This window comes from Eptatretus burgeri, chromosome 14 (genome assembly GCF_056783735.1).
Source record: "Eptatretus burgeri isolate ZD-2024b chromosome 14, Ebu_testis_v1, whole genome shotgun sequence".
Classification (NCBI taxonomy): Eukaryota; Metazoa; Chordata; class Myxini; order Myxiniformes; family Myxinidae; genus Eptatretus; species Eptatretus burgeri.
Genome location: NC_140974.1, coordinates 45422142 through 45440304, shown reverse-complemented (window position 1 = coordinate 45440304; position 18163 = coordinate 45422142). Strand labels below are relative to the sequence as shown.

Here is an 18163-nt window from a genome sequence, read left to right as displayed (position 1 = left end):
ATAAATATGCCATACAGCCAATGCTGTCGCTGATAATTCACCGAGCAATGAAATCAGTCTGGCAGCTGATGTGGGGGTATGTGGAATTGGGGTTCTCCTGCACGTGCCACTTAGAAATTCCTGCAGCTGTGGAGAAACTCTGGTGGAGTTGAAACAGTAAAGGGCTTACTGAGAGCTTGGGATAGTAGACAAAGGTTATTGGATTTTAGGAAGGCAAACATTGAAGGTATGAGGAGAGAACTAGGTGCTGTAGAATGGGAGAAGCTAACAAGGAGCCGGTCAGAATCAGAGAAATGGATAACCTTCAAGGAGCAAATGTGGAGTGTACAGAGTAAGTGTATTCCAATGAGGTGTAAAACTTGAGGCACAAAGATACAGGAGTGGTTGAGCGGGAAGATAAAGAGTGTTATTCAGGATAATCAAAAGGCATTTATCAGGTACAAAATAACAGGACTGGAGTCAGAGTGTATAAGTACAGGTGTAAACAGAGGATAGTTAATAAAAATAATGAGGCAAGCCACAAGATAGAATGATAAAGATATGGCCAAGAATATTAAACATAATAACAAGACATTCTTTAAATAAATAATGGGAAAGAACAGGTTCATCCCAATAATGGCTAAATGGTTAAGGTGGCTGTCTGAAGATATTAAGGTCCTGAGTTCAAGTCCCTGTCATGCTATAACCAACACCAGGTGGGTTGACTAATCCTGTCATCCTTCCACGGTTGGAAAAATGAGTTCTCGCTTTGGGGAAAAAATGAGCCATTTGAGTATCCTGTGCTGTAGTGGTGACCTGTCCAGGATTGTGCCCCCTAACCAATGAAACTGTCTTGGAAGCCCTATGTACCTGATGGTGTGACAGTGTGAAAATAATGTTTAAAAAAACAAACAAACAGGTTCAGACAAATGTGGTTCCATTGAGGAAGAGCACAAAGGATTGGTTTCGTGATCGAAGTGAGATGGCAGGCATATTTAAATAATTATTTTTTGCTTCAAGGTTTACATAAGAACAATCAGGAGAATTAACAATAGCTGAGAGTATATACCAAGGAGGTGAATAAGAGCTCTTAGAGGAGATACAGGTGGGAGTGGAGGAAGTGAAAAAAAAACCCTAGGGAAGCCAAGAGAAGAAAAGTCAGAAAAAAAAACATTTTACAAAAATGAAAAAACATGTTGGAGATTGAATCCAACGAAAACAACCAAACATGGAAGGAATGACAAGAAAGTTGTGTTGTATTTTCTACCTTACCATTCCTTCCTACCTTGTTTGGTTATTTTTTTTAGGGATTCCATCCCGACATCAAAAGCCTGGTGTTGGCTTAATGGTAAGGGTGGTGGACTTGAGATCCCAGGATCCTGAGTTCAAATCCCTCTTGGTTGTTGAATTAATAACAGGTGGCGTTAACTCGGCCTGTCATCCTTCTTTGGTCGGCAAAGTGAGTGCCAGCTTGCTGGTATACTGTGTCGGAGTGGCGACCCGTCCAGGATTGTGCCCAATAGCTAAGGAGACTGCTTCGGCAGCACCAACGCTCTGCACCAAGTATGGTCCCAATGGATGGATGGGGTTAACTCGGCCTATCATCCTTCTTTGGTCGGCAAAATGAGTACCAGCTTGCTGGTATACTGTGTCGGAGTGGCGACCCGTCCAGGATTGTGCCCAATAGCCAAGGAGACTGCTTAGGCAGCACCAACGCTCTGCACAGAGTATGGTCCCAATGGATGGATGGATGGGGTTGAGTCTGCCTGTCATCCTTCTAAGGGTGACAAAATGAATGCCAGCTTGCTGGTACCTTGTGTCAGAGTTGTGACCTGTCCAGCATTGTGCCCAATACCTAAGGAGACTGCTTAGGCAGCACCAATAATTATCTGCACATAGTATGGTCCCAATAGATGGATGGATCACGACATGTTTTTTCATTTTTATAAAATGTTATTTCTGACTTGTTTAACTCTATTTTTCCCAATCTGGATGCCAATGACGTCATGAAGTAGTAAATTAGTTTGAGGGGCATTTACATGGGGGAACTCCTCGACCCCCACTCCTTCAGCGATATATACAAGTCTCTTCCCTCGTTCCCCTAATGTCCCGTCCAATATTCCCATCCCTTATGTCTCCACTCAAACACTTTGCTACCCTGTTGTCCTTCACGTTTGGAGTCATCTATTGAAAATTTTCATCGTATGTCGGTTCGTCTCGTTTGTGTGTTTGTTTGTCTGTGAGTGCGATAACTCCCGAACACTTTCAGCTATCTTCGTCAAATTTTACCAAAGGATTTTGAAGGACAAAAGTGAGTCTGTCAATGTTTTTTGACTGTAGATGTCAAAGGTCAAAGTGGCAGTGACGCCATTTGCATAAAACTGACTCGACCAAAAGTGTTTATGTTACGTGACGTCAAACTTGACACAAATGAGTTGGAAAACACCATGTAAGGATATTTGAATGAAACAAAGCAGATACTGACATTAATCTTAAGCATAGTGTTGGCTTAATGGTTAAGGTGGCTGTCTTAAGATCTTAGGATGTTCAATTTGAGCCCCTGTCGTGCTGTGACATAACACCAGGTGTGTTGACTCAGCCTGTCACCCTTCTGAGGTCGGCAAACTGAGTACCAGCTTACAGGAAACAGACGGCACATCATCAGTGGCACAGTCGCACTCGCCACAGTGATCCAACCAGCAGCCACAGGCTGCGTACGAAATGATGACTTCTAAAGAGGTTAAATTTGTATGCTGTTGTCCTCCAGCAATAGTAAATTATCGAGACGAACGTAATTTTCGATGCACAGAGCGGTGTAAAACGGGTGACTAAAATTAAAGAGAGGAGCCACAAAAGACGGACCATGTGCACAGAAGACGGAGCAAAACAACAGCAATAAACGATGGTACAGAAAAACTACCCACCCCTCCCCCCCCTATCAAATTGATGAATCAGAAAATCTTTAACACTCTTCTCATGGCGAGGCACACGTGACACTGCCTCCCACAAATCCGGGTCAGCACCAATCAGCTGCTGACGTCATAATGGCGCAAATCAGTTGCCAAAGTCAGTGTATCCATTTTTCACTGACGTTGGCAGCTGGTTATGTAAGGACAATAATAAGGGCTTTATCCACCACGCCTCGGAAACTATTTTCTAAGAAGTACAATTTTGTGTGAACGGAGGAGAAATTTTTCACAAGTTATGAAATTACAGATGTGGCCAATTCACCGTCTTTGCTGGCATTACCTCGCTTGCCGCTCTTGGCCGGGGCCTCATTGGCCAATGCGGAAATCTGGCTCACCCCTTAAAAAGGGAAGAGAGGTAAGATGAAGATTAAAAGTGATGAATCACCTTATTTGTTCAATCCACCATTGCTTAACACTTGGTTCCTTCGAAAAACGATAAATACTCCAGGAATGACTCTCAAATCGGTGAATGCAATCTGGAATATGAAACACTAACAGCTTCACAAAGTTACGGCAGTTATAATCTACTAGAGTGTAAAGCCAGGCTGTGCGTTGTCATGCCAATGTGTCGTCATCGCTTCGATGGCTTTTTGTGGTGTTCGGATTTATAACTGCAATAAAAAAAGTTTTTTTGTTATGGTACGGGTACAATACCGTCGCTTCCTCGAAGAATACCGTCGCGAAGAGAGAATGTCGCTTCCTTCAATTGGAATCATTGTAATTGCTTGAGCCGTTATTGTGCTCGGCACAGTGACGTTTATCAACATTTTGAGGATGAACAAAAGGCTGATTTTGCAATCTCTCAATCTTGTATGTTTTCGATCTACATTTCCTACGAGCAGCGATTTTGTCTGAATCTCGATATTCCCAACGCTGAGAGTACGAGCCGCAAATAAAATGGCTTAATATTTTGTCCAAGTAGTGCTAAACTGTTGGTTTTTGGAAGTATCAACAAGGCGATTTGTGTTCCACAGTGTTCAAATATATAAATCAATTGAAATAAAATAAAGGTTTTAAAGGCTGTCAATTTTTTTTTTTCAGGATGTTTACTCTCGTTGATGGCAGCGTCTTATGTAACATGTTACATTAGTTGTTCGTGCTTGTTGTTTGTGTCCTTTATGACATCCTTAAAAACAGTAAGTTTCCTGTTTGGAATGTTTTTCAATTTTGTTTGACTGCCAAACAGGTAGACAGGCTAAATTTTTTTTTACCTTACTCCATTGTGCACATGTGTTCTCGTGATGAGATTCTGTACAATTTGCCAAATTCAAAGACAAATTACTACGAAACTGCAGGTTTACCTTCCGATTCATGTTCACATTTGGGTTCTACAGTGTTTAAAATATAGCAATGAATTGAAAATTAAGTTTTTCCTTGAACGCAGACTGACGTCTGTAAACAGACAGGGAGACAAAGTGAAACAATTGCTTCACTCCGCTGTTCGCTTTTCACGTGCGGGATAATAATTACAAATTAATTAAAGGTAGTCAGCATGGATTTAGGAAAAAGAGGTCATGTTTATCAAATTTCTTGGTGTTCTCTGAAGCAGTTTCTGACTGGGTAGATGAGGAAAGTGCAGAGGATGTTGTTTATCTCGACTTTCAGCAGGCATTATATAAGGTACCACAAAGGAGTTTGTTAGCTAAGCTGAGGGCTTGCAGAGCAGTGGCTGATCGGGTAACTAACTGGATTAGAAACTGTCTTAGTGATCGGAAGCGAGTCGTGTCGGGGAGGATGTCTGGCTGGGAGGAGGTAAATTGTGGGTTACCTCAAGGATTAGTACTGGGCCCATTATTATTATTGTGTGTGTGTGTGTGTGCATGTGTGTGTGTGTGTCGTACCGTCCCTTGGATGGATGTTAAACTGGGCATCCCATCTGCCAGCATTCGTGGGTAGACATCAAATATCCCATGGTGCCCTTCACAAAGATGAGGTGAGCTATTGCCGGCATTATTAACAAATTACAAATTGCTGCCCGAACTACGATTGGAAAGCGATTCTCTGTAACAGATTATGGTATGTCAGCATCAGAGTACCAGTATGTATATATATATATATATATATATATATATATATATATATATATATATATATATATATATATATATATATATATATATATATATATATATATATATATATATATATATATATATATATAAAACTTTCTCACCACTAACTCAATGACTGATTGACTGATATTAATGATCGGGACCTTCTGGGTGACGTAGAAAGCTGAAATTTTGTGTGATGACGGACATCGGAGCTGCTGCACCAATAAAAATACAGAACCATTGGAAAGCATCCGTTTATGAAAATATAAATAAATGAATAAATATAAACGAAAATAAATTTTAAAAAAATGAAATGCAGGTGAGCGACCCCAGATAATGGGGAAGCATGATTCGTAATGCTTGCACATAGTGTAAGCACACCCTGCTGGTATATCTGTGTGTATAAATATATATTTATATATATATATATATATATATATATATATATATATATATATATATATATATATATATATATATATATATATATATAGATATAAAATCTTCCGAGTTTGGCCAAATGAGTACCAGATTAGTGGGGTAATAACTAATAAGCCATTCGAGTATCTTGCATCGGAGTGGTGACCCGTCCAGGATTGTACTCCTTAGCCAAATGAAACTGCCTTGGCAGCTCTGTGAGCCTCATGGTGTGTAAGGTATGGATATGTACATTATATATATATATATATATATATATATATGTGCATTATATATATATATATATATATATATATATATATATATATGTGACATTAGATGATTTGTGATGAGGCGACCGTTATGGGTTTAAAGGCTGTGGGATAAGAGATTCAGACAAAGTTAAGTTCCTTTGGAATGCAAGCGAAGGAAACATTCTCAGCAGGAAAATAACGAGGAAAACTTGCAATGAGACCGATTTAAAAAAAAAACTTAAATGGTTGGGTTTACAAGGAAGGCTTAACTCCGAATGTGATGCAACCCCATACACCAGATTCAGATTTTATCAAAAAATGTTGTGCCATTTAATAGTTCTGAACAATTACATCACAAATACACTGCCACCTCCGTTAACCCCAATCCTCCCCCCAGATTTATTGAATATATTGTGATGTTTGAGAAATCCGAGTGAAACAAACAAAAAGGAAACATTTCTTTCAAAGTTTTACTACTGAAGATATGAAACGGTAATCAGTGGCTGTAATATTGGAAGTTATAAGTCCAAAGGTTAAAAAGGATGATAAACTCACCAGCAGCACCGACGACGAGGCACCAGGACACATGCCAAATTACTTTCCGAGCTTGAAGGGATGTGCTCACCACCATGATGTAAATGATCCTTGGACGTGACACCTCAAAACTCCTTGGCTCACCTGCACGACCAACTGTCGCCCGTTTCTCGGTGATCTGGCACGATGTTACAGCAAGTATAAAGGGCCAGATCTTTCCTTCCACAGCACCGAGCACTCAATCTCCTCCCCTATTCAAGTGTCCCCTCCCTGGTTTCATACAAAGACTGATCTTAGCACCCGCAGCTCATTGTCTCACTGCACCCTCACAAACTGCCTCCTCTCCCTGAGCCCCATATAACCCTTTGTGAAACAGGTCAGCCCTCCCCCCGTCCTGCTTTTGGAGGTTGAGGTATTACAAAAGGCTGCCATTGTTGGCATATCAGCATCATTATGATGGCATGAAAGCACAGCAACTGGACTTAAAAAAAAAAAAAAACAACCCTCGCAATCATTTGGACTGCATTATGTACAATTGGAGCGGAAAAAAACACAGGAATAAATAAATGTGTGGTGTCTCTCGTTGAGGGTAGGCGAGCTATCTTCGGCATCCTGGACAAGTTGTAAATTCTTGCCCAAGCGAGCACCAGTCCCATCCAGATCTGATCAGCAGGTTCTTGAAAGACCTGGACAATCCCATCAATAATTACATCACGTGACAGATCACCCAAAATTGTGGGATTGATTGTGACCATTGTTGTCGCAGTAATAGTTGTTAGTGGTAGTCATCATAGTAATAGTTGTCATACTTGTAGTAGTCGTAGTAGTCATCACAGTAAAAGTAGCACTAATAGTTGTTCGTGGTAGTAGTAGTAGTCATCATAGTAAAAGTAGCTCTATTATATGTTCGTTGTAGTAGTAGTAGTAGTTGTTAGTGGTAGTCATAGTTGTTAGTGGTAGTAGTAGTAGTCATCATAGTAATAGTAGCACTATTATATGTTAGTGGTAGTCGTAGTAGTAGTTGTTAATGGTAGTCATCACAGTAATAGTAGTAGTAATAGTTGTTTGTGGTAGTCATCATAGTAATAGTTGTTAGTGGTCGTCTTCATCATAGTAGTAGTAGTAATAGCTGGTAGTGGGAGTCATCGTAGCAGTAGTAGTAATACTTGTTTGTGGTAGTCATCATAGTAATAGTCGTCATACTAGTTGTAGTCGTAGTAGTCATCACAGTAAAAGTAGCACTAATACTTGTTCGTGGTAGTAGTAGTAGTCATCATAGTAATAGTACCACTATTATATGTTAGTGGTAGTAGTTGTTGTTATTGGTAGTATCACAGTAATAGTAGTAGCAATAGTTAGTGGTAGTCATCACAGTAATAGTAGAGGTAATAGTTGTTAGTGGTAGTCATCATAGTAATAGTAGTAGTAATAGTTGTTAGTGGTTGTCTTCATCTTAGTAGTGGTAGTAATAGCTGGTAGTAGTAAAAAGTAGCACTAATAGTTGTTCGTGGTAGTAGTAGTAATCATAGTAATATTATATGTTAGTTGTTGTTAGTGGTAGCCATCACAGTAATAGTAGTAGTAATAGTTGTTAGTGGTAGTCATCACAGTAATAGTAGAGGTAATAGTTGTTAGTGGTAGTCATCACAGTAATAGTAGTAGTAATAGTTGTTAGTGGTAGTCATCATAGTAATAGTAGTAGTAATAGTTGTTAGTGGTAGTCATCATAGTAATAGTAGTAGTTATAGTTGTTAGTGGTCGTCTTCATTATAGTAGTAGTAGTAATAGCTGGTAGTGGGAGTCATCGTAGCAGTAGTAGTCATAGTTGTTTGTGGTAGTCATCGTAGTAATCGTAATCGTAGTAGCAGTAGTAGTGGTAAGATGAATATAATCATTCATAAACACACAAAATATGAATCATGAGACACAAAGGAGGAAAACAACAGAATGGATGAAGGTTAATTGTAAAGAAAAAAGTTGAAAATAACTGATGATTCGGTCAAAGATTCGACATGAATATCACGACCAAGGTAAGTAAATCTCTCCACGACCTCAACATCCTCACCACAAACAGGTACAGATAACACAGCAGCATCCAAGATGTCACCGAAATCCTGGATCTTAGTTTTTACCCAGGAAACCCGTAATCCCAGCGGCTCCGACTCCTCATTCAGCACCTCGAGGGCCCCCAAGAGGATGTCTAAAGCCTCCGCAAAGATGACTGCATCATCTGCAAAATCAAGGTCAGAGATCTTGACATTCCCAAATTATGCAATGCAGCTTGATCTCTCCGACATCCTCCTTAAAATCCAGTCCATAAAAGTGCTGAAAAGTGTGGGGGCCAGTACACACCCTTGGCAAACTCCAGTAACAATTGGAAATAAGTCAGAGATGGTACCACCACATCTCACAGCACTCTCAGTACCAAAGTATAGTTGAGACGTCAGATTGATCAGTTTTGGTGGCACCCCACGAAGACCGAGAATCCTCCAGAGGGCATCCCGATTCACTGAATCGAACGCTTTGCAGAGATCAACATAGACTGCCAGCAGCCCCTGCCCAAACTCTCATCTGTATTCAGTGAAGACCTGAAGAGTAAGGATACAGACAATCATTGACCTTTTTGGTGTAAAGCCTGACTGCTCTGAGCGCTGGTGCTGGAGCAGATGGTGGCGAACCCTATCGATAATTATCCAAGCAAAGATCTTGCCCGGCACTGAGAGCAGCGTCACCCCTCAGTAGTTGTTGCAGTCCCGACGATCACTCGTCCCTTTCCAGAGAGGGACATCAAGGCCCCTCTTCCAGTCAGTTTGGATGATGCCTGTGTTCCAGGCAGAGCATAGAACTGCATGCAATGACATGAGTACAGCATTTCCACCAGCGTTGAAAAGTTCAGCATGGATGCCACACATCCCTGGAGCTTCACCTCATTTCAACCGGTTCAACGCAGCCCGTGTTTCCACAAACGAATGTGGACCACAGTTGATTCGAGAGACAGCAATAGGGATAGTGACACCGCTGACATCCAACTCGACAGCTGGGGGATCAGCCTGGTACAGCCACTCAAAGTAACCAGCCCAGCGGGCCCTCACTTTGGACTCCTCTGTCAAAAGCCCACCAACCTCCACTCCAACTGCATTACACTGAGGGACGGGCTTAGAGGAACGCAACACGTGAATTCCCATGGAGGCAGGACGAGAATCACTTGACCGCAGGTGATGCTCTACAGTCTCGCTGATTCCTCGCACATAGGCTTCCTTGTCCACCCTCAGCACATGTTCAGATTTATGTCTCAACTCCCTGAACAGCTCAGCTCTGCCATTAAGCCTGGCCCTGTGACTCTGGTCAATGGTATCCAGTGTCCCTTGAGAGACAAAATTCTTCTTTGCCCAGCGGTGAGTTTCAAGACATCCACCGGCAACATCAAGGACGGTGGTCTTGAAGGCACTCCACAACTCTTCAGAACCCCCCAAAGCACCCAGACCCCCCAAGTGTCCACTCAGCCTGTTCGCAAACTCCTCAGCTGCCCTCTCATCTTGAGGAATGTCAACACCCAGCCTCGGCTGGGATGGTACCATTATCCTGGATTTGAGCTGCAACTTCAGAGTTGCTACAACAAGCCTGTGGTCAGTATTGAGCAACTGAGCACTCCGGTCGACCCTGTGGTTCTGGATTATCCTCCAGTGACCATCAACGAGCACATGGTCAATCTCCTTTGCCACACCACCAGCATTGGAATACCAAGTCCAGGGATGAGCTTGTTGGCACTGAAACCATGAACCAGCCACCCTAAGTCCATGACTTCTTGCAAAGTCAAGGAACTTAGTGCTATTCTGGTTCATAGTTCCAGACCCATGGGGACCAACACATGTCTCATAACCATCCCTATCAGTTCCAGTTGGTGCTTTGAAATCCCCCAAGAAGAGAAGGGTATCTCACCTGGGACCCTGATCAACCACAGACTCGAGCACGGCATAAAATGCGTCCTTCACGGTGAGATCACTCGCCTCAGTCAGAGCACATTCAGAGACTCAGGAAATGACACCTAAGGAGTGACGAATCCTTCATCTCATAATACGCTCATTGACCGTTGTTACCGACAATTATCATTGGAGTCAGTTTGTTGGACACAGCTACAGCAACTCCTTGGGCATGGAAACCATCAGAGCGACCAGACCAATAGTACGTGTAACCACCCACCATGCTCTCGCCATTATCCATTCTCTGAACCTCAGAGAGTGCTGCAATACCGATGTTCAACCGCTTGTACTCAGATGATAACCGAGACAGATGATTGTCCTCTCTTAGGGATAGGACAATCCAGGCACCCACCCGAAGGGACTGACTCAGATTAACCCAAAAAGACCACCATCTTGTGGATGACACCTCAGCACCACCCTGACACGCATGACCGCAATCCAATCGGGAAGGTTACCCCGTGTGTTTCTTCCTATCATCAAAGAGTGGGGGTCCTGAAAGCTTTGCCCCAATCCCGTCCTCTGGTGAGCTGCTCTGTGAATGTCATTCACAAGGGTTTTACGGTGGCCAGCATGCAAATCCTGCCACCAACCTCCGAAAAAAAAAAGGAACCCAACTGCAGGAGGACGTCCGCAGACACAGTTGGGCACTAGATAAGGATGGCCATTGGCTCACAAGGAGCTCCTCCGCCCTTTGACAGGTTTTGTTTTTAATCCTGCTGGATGTCCATATCCAAACACCCTCCTCACCAGGAAACCTGGAGGGGGAGACGGTTTCGTCGCTGATAACCAGACCATGAAACAGGTTATTACAGGTTTACATGGTAACTGTAGCAAGTCACAGATCTAATCTGACCTGACCTCCTGACACAACCGGCTGATGTTCGACTGAAAGTGGCAGGAATTTGGAATTTATTCAGAGTTTTCCCCAAACTCGCCGACTATTGACAAAACACACCATGGGAGGCTATTTATCGTCCACCAGTGAATACCATGAGATAGGTTCCCATCCAACGGATGGTACACTTTGTGATAAACCTTGTCCTTCCTGTGAAGCACCAATTAAATTTCATGCGCTGGAATTTGGCAGGACAGAGATGGCTGTGCCTTGCTTGCTTGAAGCCCTGGAGGGGAGAATGAGACAGAATAGTCTCTGGAAGGTGATTGTATACAACGCGAGAAGTGAGGATTAAAAGAGCTGAGGTGTGCAGTCAGTCTAGATTTTGGATGTTTAATGAGGAGGGGGTTACTGGAGGAATGTGTGCACCCTGGAGTTGAAAAGGGGGGTTGGAGGGAGAGAGAGTGAGAGGGGGAGAGAGAAAGGGGGAGAGAGAGAGGGGGAGAGAGAGAGGGGGAGAGAGAGAGGGGGAGGAGAGAGAGAGGGGGATGAGAGAGAGGGGGGAGGAGAGAGAGAGGGGGAGAGAGAGAGAGGGGGAGAGAGAGAGGGGGAGAGAGAGAGAGGGGGAGAGAGAGAGAGGGGAGAGAGAGAGAGGGGAGAGAGAGAGAGAGAGAGAGAGAGAGAGAGGGGGAGAGAGAGAGAGAGGGGAGAGAGAGAAAGAGGGAGAGAGAGAGAGGGAGAGAGAGAGAGGAGGGGGAGAGAGAGAGAGGAGGGGAGAGAGAGAGAGAGGGGGAGAGAGAGAGGGGGAGAGAGGGGGGAGAGAGAGAGGGAGAGGGAGAGGGAGGGAGAGGGAGAGAGAGAGAGGGAGAGAGAGAGAGAGAGAGAGAGAGAGAGAGAGAGAGAGAGAGAGAGAGAGAGAGAGAGAGAGAGAGAGAGAGAGAGAGGGGGAGAGAGAGAGAGAGAGAGAGAGAGAGAGAGAGAGAGAGAGGAGAGAGAGAGAGAGAGAGAGAGAGAGAGAGAGAGAGAGGAGAGAGAGGAGAGAGAGAGAGAGAGGGAGAGAGGAGAGAGAGGAGAGAGAGGAGAGAGAGAGAGAGAGAGGAGAGAGAGAGGGAGAGAGAGAGAGAGAGGAGAGAGAGAGAGAGAGAGAGAGAGGAGAGAGAGGAGAGAGAGGAGAGAGAGAGAGAGAGAGAGAGAGAGAGAGAGAGAGAGGAGAGAGAGGAGAGAGAGGAGAGAGAGGAGAGAGAGAGAGAGAGAGAGAGAGAGAGAGAGAGAGAGAGAGGAGAGAGAGGAGAGAGAGGAGAGAGAGGAGAGAGAGGAGAGAGAGAGAGAGAGAGGAGAGAGAGAGAGAGAGAGAGAGAGAGAGAGAGAGAGAGAGAGAGAGAGAGAGAGAGAGAGAGAGAGAGAGAGAGAGAAGAGAGAGGAGAGAGAGAGAGAGGAGAGAGAGAGAGAGGGGAGAGAGAGAGAGAGAGAGAGAGAGAGAGAGAGAGAGAGAGAGAGAGAGAGAGAGAGAGAGAGAGAGAGAGAGAGAGAGAGAGAGAGAGAGAGAGAGAGAGAGAGACAACATTCTACCTTGGTCTTTTATAAGTCTCTCTGTTGTCATCCATATAAAACTGAGACCACCATCCTGTCTGTGATATGAGGGCAACACATCCTGTGCTTTGGCCTAATCATGGGAGATTGTAATAATTTTGAGAGCTTTAGATTCCACAGAATCCAGGAGAGACAGATGTGATTATCAAATGGGGTGCCAGCCCCCAGTGGAGAGCAGCACTCCATTGAACTAGGGACAATGGCTTTGTCGACTGAGCAGCTCTGATTTTCCAAGGAAAGACTTGGATCGATGAAGGATGCCCAGTCTGTGGCTGGCTTTGGAGTAAAGGGCATGGCTGATGGTGAGGCCAAGAGGTTCAAAAGACGAAACCTCTTCCAGATAATGACCAAGAAAATAGATCAGTGGGTTCGTTTGATGATCCTCCTGGAGCAGTCAGGTGAGACAGTGAGATTTACCAGGATTGAACGACATGTTCCATTTATCAGACCAGAGTCTTATCATATCAAAATCAGCAGAGAGAAACAAAGCTGCTGTCTGTCGAGCAGAGGGATGGGGGTACTGCACAAGATAATGTGGAGTCGTCTGAGAAAAATGAAGAGAGGGTTTTCCGGAGCATCAGAAAGGTCATTTACATACGAGTGTGGAGTCATCTCATAGGTGAGGAGCAAGACTTGGCACATATCATTGCCTTAGGAACTCCAGCCTCCACTCAGTGAGGGGAGGAGAGCATTCCTTTATTGACAACACGTTAACTGAGTGATGGGAGAAAGTGAAAAATCCAGGAATGAAGGCAGCCTTATATGCTACAGGCACAGATCTCTGTAAGCAAAGCAGGACTGTGCTGAATACCCGAGATATGCCAAGGTTGACAGTGGCAACATTTTGTTTGAGATTGGTAGCCTCTATACATTGTTGATAGAGGAGCAGAAACATGTCCAGAGTTGAGTGTGGCAGATATAAGGGGAAGTAAGAACAGCAGAGCAGGATGTGAGAGCATGAGCGCTGATGCCATCTGGGCCTGTTGCTGAAGCAGGGTCAAGGCCAGACAGAACTTTATTTACCTTCGTTCATGAGGACAGAGTCCAGTGGACAGTAGCTATGTATATCCCGGGAAAATGGGGACAGTTGTGTCCATGAGATTTGGAGGCAAAAACAGAGTTTCGACATTCTGTCTTATCTTGGGCAGAGTCTGCAGTACTGCCATTTGAGTCGAGTGATAGGATGGAGGGTGAGCTTGATAGAGAGAGACCTGACGAGGCACCACTGGGTAAGATGGTGTTTTCTGGATTGCCTCAGGATGGACACACACTTTTTCTGAGCCTTGTAGAATTAACATAAGTTACGTTTATTCGGGCTAGCTTTACATGCTGAGAAAGTAAGCTCCTTCATTGTAATGGTCTCATCAAAGGATTCAGTGTGCCAGGTTCTAGACTAGAGGATGTAAAGGAAAGTTGCAGATGGGATGAGATAAACCGGTGTATGAGCAAATGTAGACTTTGTGAAAGTATTCACGGGCAGCATCGATATCAGGGGCTGTGGGAATGGTGGCCCCATCCTTTTGTAAAATGGCAGATTCAAGTTCCTGCCAGTTGGCCCATGCAAACAGCCATGTTCTGCATCATTGAGGTTGCTTCCTTACAATAGCAAGAGAGATATCAGCCTTAAAAATAAAGTGATCAGAATAACCATTAGGGACTGAAGAAGAGCAGGCTAGATTGGAGGGATTGTTAGTCATTAGTTATTACTATGCCCAAAAGGAAAAATGTACCGGTCGTAGAAAATCTCGGTTTGGAGGCTTACAGGTTGGGTCAAACCCGTGGAGTTGTAGAAGGCCCTTGCTGCAATGCCACGGCCGGTTGTTGCAGAGCCAACACCCAGCCTGCTGGCATGGTGAAAGTTGAAATCACCACAGATGAGAAACAGAGATTTGAGATGGATGCTTATGAGTTGAAAGTCTTTTTTTTTTTTTTTTAAAGGTGAAAAAAAAAAACTGGCAATTTTGTCCGTCATAAGCAATATCAACGATAATAAATAGAGGTTGTGTGGCTGTAGCTATGTCGCCACTATTCACTCGTCACGGAACTGACCAATTGAGTGTGCCTTTTTTCCCTTCACTTGTGGATTGGTGATGGCGCTGACCAATTAGGTGTGCCCGTTTTAACCTTCACTCGTCGATTGGTGGTGGCACTGACCAATTAGGTGTGCCCGTTTTAACCTTCACTTGTCGATTGGCCGCATCACTGACCAATTAGGTGTGCCCGTTTTTCTTTTCACTCGTCGATTGGTGGTAGCGCTGCCAAATTTGGTGTAACTGTTTTTCCCAGCATCATAATTCATATCTGTTGTTATCACTTCTATCCGTGTCAGCAAACAATGGTCTGTCTGTCTATGTGGTGCGGCAAATCACACGCTTCCCTCAACTCTCACAACATTGATTACAATATTGGTGATTATGGTTCGGCATCTTTAGCACATGCTTTCCTCACGTTATGTTGCATCACCTCTCATGGCGGTGATTACAACATTGGTGATTTGATGTTGTGATCAATAAACTTATTTTTTAAATGATAAAAGTCATGAAGTGCATTTCCAAGACTGCCGTAGAGCATTGCCCACCAAAGGTGGGCTGACACGAACACTCCCGCCCAAAGGGTGGGGGTGCCCACGAGTAAGTACATTTCCAAGGATATTTAAAACAAATGCTTTGTCAAAAAAAAAATGAAATCGAAATGATGATGTGTATATATATATATATATATATATATATATATATATATATATATATATATATATATATATATATATATATATATATATATATCTGAATCGAACCCCTGAGTTGATGAGGCATTGTGTCCCATCACAGCACTTGCTGCATGATCTGTCAGCAACAAGTGTCGCCTGCCACGCAAGCACATTGTCTCTGCCCTGCTGATAACCAGTCAGGAGGTTTGTAGCCAAGAACATGAAATTCAACAAAAGAAGCACACTGACTCTCAGACCACATGGATACCTCCTAGTTTGGAGGTGATGTGTTGGTGTAATTTATGTGCATGACGTCATCGTCTCGTCATCAAGTCAGCGTGGTTCTTTTGTTGAAAATATACCACCGGTCAAAAGTTTTAGAACATCCCCATTTTTCCAGTTTTTACTGAAATTTAAGTAGTGCAGATCCAGTGAATAACCTGAAATGGTACGAAACTTAGCAGTAAACTGCCAGAGGTTAAAAAAAATAGTTTAGGTTACCAAAAACTGAAAAATAATGTAAATTTCAGAGTTCTTAAATTTCAGAGCCCTTTTCAGGGAACTTAATTTCAGAGCCCTTTTCAGGGAACAAGTAATGGGTTAGTAACTGCAGCTTTTCTGCAGCAATGGAAGTAAATCAAGCCTTGAAAGTTGATGCAAACAATTCCTGAAGGTGTCCTAACTTTTGTTGATTAGTTACAAACCCTCTGTCAGAAAAAAGCAGTGTTGGAACAGAATGTGTTTCTCCACCCTCTGAAGCATTATTTGGACAATATTGTACTGCAGGAAGTAGTATATTGCTATCATAATGGTGGGAAAAAGACAATTAACAAAGGAAGACACACAGACCATAACAACCCTTTAAAGTGTAGGTCTTTCCTCCAGAGAAATTGCAAAGTAAGCCAAGGTGTCGGTGAGTACAGTTTCCAACACCATCAAAAGGCACTTGGAAACTGGAGGAAACTGACAGGAAGAGGTCTGGCAGACCCAAATCCACAACACAATCAGAAGACAAGTTTCTGAGAATCAACAGCTTACGTGATAGGCGGCTCACATGACAGCAGCTTCAAGCACAGCTTAACACTGGTCGAAGTAAGGAAGTCTCAGTTTCAACTGTGAAGAGGAGACGTCGAGTTGCAGGTTTGACAGGTCGAGTGGCAGGAGGAAAGCCATTGCTAATATGGCAAAATAAGAAAAAGAGGCTTGCCTGGGCCATGAAGCACCACCAGTGGACTACTGAAAACTGGAAGAAGGTCTTATGGACCGATTAATCAAAATTTGAAATCTTCGGTTCATCACGCAGGGTTTTTGTACGCCGTCGAGTAGGCGAAAGGATGGTTCCTCAGTGTGTGACACCAACTGTCAAACATGGAGGAGGAAGCGTGATGATCTGGGGATCTTTTGCTGAATCCAGTCGGCGACTTGCACAGAGTGACTGGGACCCTGAACCAAAAGGGCTACCACAGCATTTTGCAGCGCCATGCAATATCCTCTGGTCTATGCCGAGTTGGTCAGGGGTTCATCCTACAGCAAGATAACGACCCAAAACATACCTCCAGGGTATGTCAGAACTACCTTAGGAGAAAAGAACAAGACGGTAGGCTTCAAATCATGGAATGGCCGGCACAGTCTCCAGACTTAAACCCCATCGAGCTGGTTTGGGATGAACTGGACAGAAGGGTGAAAGCAAAGCAACCTACAAGTGCAACACATTTGTGGAAACTTCTACAACAGTGTTGGGAAGAACTTTCCGAACAATATTTGATTTCCATTGTCAAAAGAATGCCACGAGTATGTTCGGCTGTTATATCTGCAAAAGGTGGCTACTTTGATGAGTCAAAAATTTAGATTAAATTTTGTTCAACAAAACGATTCCATGATTTCTTTTTTTATCTGCAATTGTTTATTTGTTCTATGCTTTAATTTCAGAGGACATTGAAACATTAAACTGCTTAAATTTCAGTAAAAACTGGAAAAATGGGGGTGTTCTAAAACTTTAGACGGGTCGTGTATATATATATATATATATATATATATATATATATATATATATATATATATATATATATATATATATATATATATATATATATATATATATATATATATAATCAGGTGTGCCTGGCGTTGCCTCCCCCATGCTTTCTGCCTTCTCCCACTACACCCCTTCCCTCTGGACTTCCACCCCTTCCCCTCCCACCCCTTCTCCTTCCACCCCTTCCCCTCCCACCCCTTCTCCTTCCACCCCTTCCCCTCCCACCCCCTCTCCCTCTTGACCTCACACTCCCCTTCCCCTGCCTCCCCTGATTAATGGAGGTTGACTTTGTGGTTTCCCACTCTCTGGGGACGTGTCAAGTACAAAAATGCAAGTTATCTCTGCAAATGACTTGTAATACTTTCTGTCACCACCTCCGAGCTGCAGCGCTACACGATACACCTTGACACAGAGAATTTTTATCCACCTTCCCTCACGAAGCCCCACGACTCCAGTTGAAACCAGATAGCCCATATTCACCAAGTAGTCGAACTTGGTCCATGTGCCAACTTTGGGGGCAATTGGCCCATTAGTTTTGGGGTGATTGGTGTTCCACACATAGACAGATAGATAGACAGACAGACAGACAGACAGAAAATGACATTTATTTGATATGAGCAGAGCCTACCTGTTACTTCGCTGATGGTCCAATTAATTGTTCTGTTCGCCAAATTTATCCATGCATAGAGTGCTTTAATCCCTTCTCACAACCCCCCCCCCACCCATCCTCATGTCAAGCCCCCTCCCCTTTTGCCCCCTGTTCGTAATGATGTCCCTTCCTGCAAGAATGTCTCACAAACGATGACAGG

At 43.5% G+C, this 18163-nt stretch overlaps 1 protein-coding gene across 2 annotated transcripts in view; it reads right to left on the bottom strand.

The window, feature by feature from the left end:
• LOC147013076 (protein crumbs homolog 1-like) overlaps positions 1–6536 on the bottom strand; it is a 91483-nt gene extending 84947 nt beyond the window's left edge. For both annotated transcript variants that reach the window (XM_085854609.1, XM_085854608.1), the window contains exon 1: positions 6229–6536. In XM_085854609.1, the coding sequence (XP_085710735.1) occupies positions 6229–6304 (76 nt within the window). In that variant the 5' untranslated portion in view covers positions 6305–6536. The remainder of the gene's footprint in view (positions 1–6228) is intronic.
• Between the last annotated feature and the right edge of the window lie 11627 nt (positions 6537–18163).